The sequence below is a fragment of the Drosophila serrata genome, unplaced genomic scaffold, assembly GCF_035046125.1.
Source record: "Drosophila serrata isolate PLE 108 unplaced genomic scaffold, ASM3504612v1 contig_382, whole genome shotgun sequence".
NCBI lineage: Eukaryota > Metazoa > Arthropoda > Insecta > Diptera > Drosophilidae > Drosophila > Drosophila serrata.
The window spans coordinates 6,403,767-6,412,417 of NW_028257280.1; the positions used below are offsets into that span (position 1 = coordinate 6,403,767).

Sequence of the window (8,651 nt, forward strand, 5' to 3'; positions counted from 1 at the left end):
AAAGATCTGACATGGAGTCTGTCATCGAGACAGTCACGCAGAGTCTGGGATGTTCCGAAAAATGGTTAAATGGTGGGTATTAAAATGTAAATATTTAGGGAATTTATTAAGCAAAAGAAATGTATCATCTTACAGAAAGAAAACAATGAAATATTTACATGGCAAAGCAAAGACTTCTTCTTTGCTTTTTGTCTTTAAAAATTTATCTATAGTTTTGTAAATATGTTTCTACTCTTATTAATATTTTAAAATTTCTTAAACCTTTTCGATATAAACCCAGAACACCCCCTTTAAGAGCTATCTATCTGTAATGCATCTCCGCACGCTACGCATCAAATTATTCAGCAATTGTTTCAAGTTCATTCAATTAAGACGGGCCTCCTTAGCCTGGCTAAGACCTTTTGAGTGTCATTCAGCAGTTGAATTGTGATTATGACGATGGTGTGCACACCCTTGTCAGCACGTCATACTTGGTTTTATTTTTGTACTTCTTAACCACACACTTGACACTCAATTCCAGATCTTGGGTCGTACGAATTATTTGTAATCATAATTTTACTGAAACGCTTTTTGACGTTGGTCAATCACCGGAGCTGCGTTTATGGCTTTTGTGGGGGGCTATTATTATTGTTAGTTTACAGGCATTATATTGTTTTATTGAGTTTTTTTTTTTACGCACTCTGGTCACGTCTTCATCTGTTTGAGACACGTGATTTATGGGCACCCAGTCAGTTGTATATATTTTTTGTGGGGTATATTCATGCACTCAAGAAAACACTGAAGAGGTTTTATTACCCGGCAAAACGGTGCAGAAACTGAACTTGATTTGTGTTTGTTTTTAATTTTTTTTGATGCCGTGATTTTGGGATCTGTATTTGGTAATTTGTATTATTTGATATCCGTTTGGATAGCCACCGTTTTGCCATCTCCTCGGATATGTATTTTTGTGGCTGTCGGCCAACCGTTAAATCGCTAAACAAAATCTGCTTGTGTTGTGTAAAATTTGGATCGCCGTGCTGGTTACCTTGGCAAGGTCGTTTTGGCGGGGAATGTTTGTCCAAGCGATTAGGGTTTGTTAAATAAATTAGAGGTGAGTCAGCTGGAGTGGCCTATAAATAATATTTCGCACTGACACCAATGCCGCAAGGCAGGTATTATATGCTGCACTTGCATCGTCTGTTTGTTTGGGCTAATTTCTCGCACTCTAAACCTGACATTGCCAGCTGACTTTTGAGCGCTAAGCTAATGTGCAATAACGAGTATGTAAATTGCAATGAGTTTGGTAAACAATTAATGCATTAGACTGTGCTAATTAAAGTAAGGATTCAGGGTTATTTCGCATTGAATAATATGTTTACTATTGCAGTTTGTATAGTTAATAGAGTTAAGAGATGTTTCTGCTTGAAAGATTTCTTAATTAAAAGGTAGTTGAAATATAAAATATATAAGTATAACTTCCTAGGCATCTTTGATCTTGCAAATGTCAGTGTCATTTGTATACTACATTTTTATTAAATTTGGTTATTAATTATTACACAAAGTACCCATATTTTGCAGTCTCATTTTATGCTCTAGGCGCCACTATCACTTTGGGGAAAAACCACCCGCGCGATTATCTATTTTTTAAGCTTTTTGTTCGGCAGTTAAAATTTAATTAGCAAGGCGCATTGTCTTCGGCCTTTGATCTTTAATCAATTATCAGGCTCTCGAATTGAGTGGACCCAAGCACTTTATGGCACATAGAAACAAAATTGCCAAGAGTGAGTAGTACTCATTTACTCATGGTTAATAGTTGCCAAGTCATTGGCAAAGTGAATATGCATAAAAAAAAGCTAGGCAAATAGACCACTGAAAAAATGCATTCAAACCGATTTGTTTGGATTGTATCTATAAAAAGATATATCTCATACACGACTCGTACTCAAGGTCAGCTCTGTCGCCTAGCGATTCACCGATATTGCCAAAAAAAAAAGAAACCAAGAGAAATATATATAGAGTTGGTTGTGAAAGTATCTGCGAAATCGGGCGATCTCGGCTAGAGCCAAAATCTGTTCATTTGCCCATTAATGAAACGATTTCGTTCGTATGCAAATGAGCCGGGTCACCCAACCATTTGTAATCCGCTGAATGCCATCTTAATGATCTTCGGGCCTCGTGTAAGCCAAGATCTGGCTGAAGGAAGGTCATCTGTGAATCCGGAAAAGCGTCACTCGGACTGACATTGAACTTCGCCAGAAGTCCAATGACTTGATCTCCCATTGTACTCCCCAAAAAAATTGGACAGCGGCAAACAGCGGAAGCACTTTAATTCCACAATCCACTTGAGCGTGTTCGCACCTCGGCGCTAATAAGTCAGCGACAAATCGATCATCAGAGTGTTCAATCCAATTTGATTACAACAAACGAGGCGGGGTGCTAATCCTAATCATCATATGCAGCAAATTCCCCAAAAATAGCTCATAAAAAGAGCAGCAGAAAAAAAAGAAATCGCCATAAGGCAAATAAAAATTTGCAAGTTCACCCAATGAACTTGAAAAAGATGGTCCACTGAGAGAGATTCGTGTTCGCTGGAACGTAGTCCGGCAGCTACCTGTGTTGATACCTTGTTGGTGTTGTGTTACCTGCCTTTTTTTGACTGTGGCTTTTGTGTGTGATTGTGTGTAGCTTGCCTAGGCTTCAACGTTGCAAAGCCGGCCAGCGACGATTCATTTAAGCGCCGGACATCAGCGGGCGCGCATGCGCATTTGTATCTAAAATCGGACTATCGATCTGAGACTAATAATTACAAGTTATAATTAAAAAAAATACAAAAATAAAATAATATGAAAAACTAATTATTAAAAGAAGTATCATCCAAAGTGCTTTCGATTAGCAATTTTTATTCAGAGCATTTCGTAAGTGCATTCTATTCACAAAACGTGTTTAGAATTTCACAAGAGGACTTGAAATATTTTGCAGTCGAGTGTGTGTTTGTGTATCTAAGTGTGTATTTTTTGTGCTCAAATCTGGTCTGATGACGTTAACTATATGTAGTTAAATTGCTCTTTTTAAGAACTAGTTGACATGCTAAAAACAAATATGCAGTTAAGGTGTTTTTGCTGATGAAATTCATCAAGTGCTGTGCCCCAAAAAACTACTTCTATGTTGCTTAAGTTGCTAAAATTGCTCGTTAAAATTATGTGAAGTTATATAGTTGTGAATTTATATTGCAAATTAGACATAAAGAAAGCAACAAATTTTTATTTAAATATTTTTCTTGATTTTGACTATAAGTTTTAAAGATTTACAATGTTTTTGAAATAGTGTGTTTAAAATGGAAATTTAAGTGAATATATTATTATAACATGATCAAATGATTAGAAATATTTGTAAAAATTTGTAAAATAAAAAAAAAACATTGTCTACAAATGGGGTTTTTATTGAAAAATCTTTTCAAAGTTATCTATATTAATTATTTTGTAGTTGGAAGAGTTACCACAAGGACTTTGAAGTGGTATAATTTTTAATTTTGATGACTTCGTAAATATATTAGTTTGAATTTTATAAATATGAATAAGTTATTGTACCTTTATAATTTTCAACTCTTCATATTTACAAAACATTTGTTCAATACTAATTTTTAATAGTTTTTATATAGCTTGTAAATTTCAAAACAATATACAAATTTTCCGCTTCAAAGTGATCTATATCTCACAACTTTAAAATGCGATAAAATGAAGTTATCACATTTTTGATGGGCCTGATGATTTTCTCAAAGATATTTCTTTTAAGCTCTACAAGCTCTCGGCTTTAAGCCCAGTTAATGGGCCAGTAGCTCAGTCACAGCATTGGACATGGACACAATTAAGACTTTGATGCCATTGTAATCGAGATCTTCGGAGCAGCACGTCGCAGCCAATTAGGTTCGGTTTAATGACCCGCATTGATTGAAATCGAAACGATAACCAGAACTTTTAATGAATGCAACGCCCTTCGGAGGGCGGAACCGTGAGGGAAACCAGCATGACTTATAGCACAAAAACACAAGTTCTGTAAACCAATCGAGTATGGCCAACGGCAAGGTCAAGGCTTTTGGGGCTTATAGAACCCCATCGTGGTATCTCATAGTTACCCAGGGTGTATCTGATGGATCGTCGAACTAGTTTTCAAGACTCTGCCACTGTATTTATTCAACCGCCAAAGTGCTCCACTCAATTGGGGTTAATTGAAATGAATTTATTAACACTTGTGCAATTTTTGTTCCGATAAAATCCCAAATAGAACGATTTGCATAAGAAAACATTTTTGGCGCCCACAATTTTAAGTAATTTAATTTGGATTTTTTTTTTTTTTGCTGTATATATTTATAGTATATATATCTTTTTTTTTTGTAATTTTTGTTGGCCTTACATCCGCGTGCTGTTTATGGGTCAACGCTTAAATATTTGCTGCGTCTCTGCGATCGATTTATTTTGATTTTTGCAATGTTTACTTTGATTTGGTTTCTTCTTCATTTTGGTTTTGTTTTGATCACGAAACCGGTTGGCTAGCATTAACTTTATATCGCTCCTTTTGCAAAGTCATTATTTTTATTGGCTCTTTTGATTTTCTGGCCGTCGTGTAACACCAAAAACCAGCTGAACTTGAGCTCAAAACGCGTTCGGGACGATCTTAACTCGTTGGGGCGTGAATATCTTTCAGAACATAAAAGTGGCGAAAGTGAAATCGGTTTTCAAGGTTGCTGCAATTCGCATGCAGTTGTTAATTGAGAATTCTGGATCGGCCTTGGAATATTTACCTGAGAATTAACTTAAAGGCGGAGATTGTATTCTCGTTCTGGATTCTTTATTTGCTTTTATGGAATATTTTTCTGGAACGAACAAAATAAATTCCTTCTTAATTAAGAGGTTTTGCTTATAGGTATCATATAAATCAATTTGGAGTCATTGCAAGATAATGTTTCATAAGTTATGAAATATTGACAAGATAATAAGATCTTTATATTTTAACATTAAAAAGGAATAACAAAAGGGAGAGTAAGGAATAGAATAAAAAATTAAAAAATATATTTTTATACCCTTTCAGGGTATTATAGTTTTAGCTAAAGCTTGAAAAGCAGTGAAGGAGTCTTTTCCGCCCCTGTAAACCATATATATTCTTGATCAGGATCAACAGCCGAATCGATCTAGCTATGTCCTACCAAAAGTTAATTTTTTCAAAATTTTGAACATTTTATAAGGGGTTACATCGTTAAAATTGTCAAAAATTTTGCAAAAAAAAGTATTTTTTTTTTACATTTTAAATTGAGTATGCAGATTTATTTTCCTAATAAAAACTAGCATAGGAATGGTTTCCAAATTAAAATTAAAGCTTTTTTGGCTGATCTATGGGTTTTTAAAACTTTGAGTTGGCGCAAAAAATGTCATATCAAAATTTCAAGAACATCAATTGAAAATATGCGAATATTTTAAGCTTAGTTAGGATCGATTTCTGATTCAATCTTATAAATCAATTTCAAGCTACGAAGATATATAAAATTCATTTTCCTGTAGTTAGATTTCCTTTCTTGTTGAATATGTTTTAGTAGATACAATTTTAAATCGAAGCTCTTTAATTAATATTTCTCATTTTCACAGATTAAATACCGACCAAGATGAGACTCCTTGGAGTGCTGGCACTTTGTCTGAGCTTCCTGCAGGTCACTCGCTCTCAGTTGCTGGTGGACTTGGCCCGTGATTTTGAGACTTCTTTGCTAAACACCCGAATTCCTGACACCACTCGCTTTCTGCCCGAATATGACTTTATTATTGTGGGTGCCGGAAGTGGTGGCTGTGTGCTGGCCAATCGGTTGAGTGAGATCACCTCGGCAAGTGTCCTGCTCCTGGAGGCCGGCGATCAGGAGACCTTCATCAGCGATGTTCCATTGACGGCGGCCCTTACCCAGATGACCCGCTACAATTGGGGCTACAAGGCAGAACCCACGGCGAATGCCTGTCAGGGATTGAAGGGCGGAGTGTGCAACTGGCCCAAGGGGCGTGGTGTTGGTGGCACCAGTTTGATCAACTTTATGCTTTACACACGAGGACATCGTCGGGACTATGATGAATGGGCGGCAGCCAATAACTCGGGTTGGTCCTACGACGAGGTGCTGCCTTACTTCAGGAAATCCGAAAGGATTGGCATTCCGGAGCTGTATAAATCCCCCTATCATGGTCGCAATGGTCCCCTGGATGTACAGTACACGGATTATAGGTCAAAGTTGCTGAAGGCTTTCCTTAAATCGGGCAGGGATATGGGTTACGACATCACCGATCCCAATGGTGAGCATCTGATGGGCTTTGGCAGATCCCAGGCCACCATAAGGAATGGCAGGCGTTGCAGCACCAGCAAGGCCTTCATCCAACCGGTGGTCCAGAGGAAGAACTTACATGTCTCCATGAAGAGTTGGGTCACCAAGTTGATTATTGATCCGCAAACCAAGACAGCCACGGGAGTGGAGTTTACAAAGCAACGTCAGCGATTTGTGGTGCGTGCCAGGAAGGAGGTGATCCTCTCAGCTGGAACCATAGCCAGTCCTCAGTTGCTGATGCTTTCGGGAGTGGGTCCAGCGGATCACCTAAGGGAGCATAACATATCTGTGGTGCAGGATTTGCCAGTGGGTCATAACCTACAGGATCACATAACACTCAATGGACTTGTCTTTGTGGTCAATGATTCGACGGTGAATGATGCTAGACTGCTGAATCCCTCGGACATCTTTCGGTACATCTTTGCTGGCCAGGGACCTTATACTATTCCTGGAGGAGCTGAGGCTTTTGGCTTTGTTCGGACTCCTAGCTCCAGTTATGGTGAGGAAAATATATAAGAACTTAATGAGTATAGTTTTTAATGATTAATCCACAGCCAAGGACTATCCCGACATGGAGTTGGTCTTGGGTGCTGGTTCCTTGAGCGGCGATCGCTTTGGCACTATGCGTAATCTTCTGGGAATAACAGATGAGTTCTATGACACCATGTTTGGTGATTTGCAGAATAAGGAGACCTTTGGTCTGGTACCAGTGCTCCTGCGACCCAAGAGTCGTGGTCGCATCTCATTACGTAGCCGCAATCCCTTCCACTGGCCGAAAATGGAGCCAAACTTTATGCAGCATCCAGACGATATTCGCGCCATGATTGAGGGCATTGAAATGGTAATTATTTACTTAAAATGTATGATATATCCAGGATTCTTAATAGCTATTCCTATCTTCTTAACAGATTCTGCAGTTGGCCCGATCCAAGCCAATGGTCAAGATGGGCACTCGTTTCCATGCTCGTCCTTTTCCCGGCTGCCAGCACTTGAAGTTCGCCAGCGAGGAGTATTGGAGATGCTGTCTTCGTAGGTATGGTTCCAGTTTGCAGCATCAGTCTGGAACTTGCAAGATGGGACCCTCAGAGGATGCCACCTCCGTGGTGGACTCCCAGCTGAGGGTTCATGGCATCCGGGGACTTCGGGTTGTGGATGCCTCTGTGATGCCGAATGTTCCCGCTGGTCACACCAATGCCATTGTGATAATGATTGCCGAGAAGGCATCGGATATGATAAAGGATGCTTGGAGGATGAGAACAGCTCCTTTAACTTTCTAAATGTATCCTTAAGTTTATTATTTATTATTAGCTGCCGCCCCAAGTCATTAGGTTAAGTCTGCATGTGATAAAATTAAGCTTAGTTATGGGTTATTCTATGGCTTAAATGTTGGGTTACCTTTTCTGAAAGATTTTTCCACTTGGGATTGGTGACAGAAATTAATTTGTGTTCAATGTACTATAAGTTTCTCTAATTTTATACAAATTAAATTGAGTTTAAAGAAATGTATTCAATTTTGTTTCGAATTCGAAATTTGGCGCCTGCTTTGAAAGCTGGACAAAGCTTGGTATCTGTTTTTTAGCAGCCAGAGTTTGTTGTTAGGAAAAGAAAGCTTTTTTAAATATATGAAGATAACCAAAATCTTAAAATTAAATGTAATACGTTAAAGTTTTTTCTCTTATAAATTAATATAATATTATTAAATATGTTCTTTACTCTATACGAAAATTAAATATTAAAATAATAAGGATATTCCTAAAATTTTTTAGTATTTAAAAACAAACGTAGTGACGGGTTCACAGTTATACGTTACATACTTGACGTAATTTTACGTATACATAGATGGCGTATTTTACGTTTTCCCCTTTTTACTTACGTAACGTAAGTGTAACGTATTTCGTAGGAAAAACTACATTTTGACTTGGGGAAAAAATTCTTCAATATCTATTTGTTTGCTAGCAGCAAAATTTAAGTTTCCCTTCTGGTGCAGCCAAAATAAACAATGTCACGCACAGGCATTTTTGCTTTTCACATGGAACCAAGTTGGATGGTAATATCAGAAAGGCTTTGCGTGCCCCGTCGAGGATTGTTTTTAATGACCGCTCGCCGTGTAATTGCCGCTGACCCCCCTTTCCCCTGGGCACCAGAGACAAAAGGCGTCGCCTGGCAACCGTCGCGTTTTAGAGGTTCCTTAACCCGGCAATAAAATTAACCCACTTTGTCTGGCCGCTTGCGTATGGGGGGGCACTTATGTATGTGGGGCCATGGCCACGTGGCGTATGCGCAATAAGTTTAATTAAATATTAAAATCCTAGGCTAGAGGGTG

The 8,651-nt window shown here is 38.2% G+C and overlaps 1 protein-coding gene across 1 annotated transcript; it reads left to right on the plus strand.

Moving 5' to 3' along the window:
* The first annotated feature begins 2,702 nt into the window (after positions 1–2,702).
* LOC110186155 (glucose dehydrogenase [FAD, quinone]) lies at positions 2,703–7,834 on the plus strand. Its single transcript, XM_086840749.1, has 4 exons — positions 2,703–2,894; positions 5,616–6,827; positions 6,883–7,169; positions 7,237–7,834. Exons 2-4 carry the CDS (start codon positions 5,633–5,635, stop codon positions 7,603–7,605), a joined length of 1,851 nt encoding a protein of 616 aa, XP_086696875.1. The 5' UTR covers positions 2,703–2,894; positions 5,616–5,632; the 3' UTR covers positions 7,606–7,834.
* The last annotated feature ends 817 nt before the right edge of the window (positions 7,835–8,651 follow it).

Bases quoted from the DNA above. Each gene is read 5' to 3' on its own strand.
- LOC110186155 (XM_086840749.1), top strand. From the start codon at position 5,633: ATGAGACTCCTTGGAGTGCTGGCACTTTGTCTGAGCTTCCTGCAGGTC. The intron at 6,828-6,882 runs GTGAGGAAAATA...ATTAATCCACAG, and splicing joins GACTCCTAGCTCCAGTTATG to CCAAGGACTATCCCGACATG. The intron at 7,170-7,236 runs GTAATTATTTAC...TCTTCTTAACAG, and splicing joins TGATTGAGGGCATTGAAATG to ATTCTGCAGTTGGCCCGATC.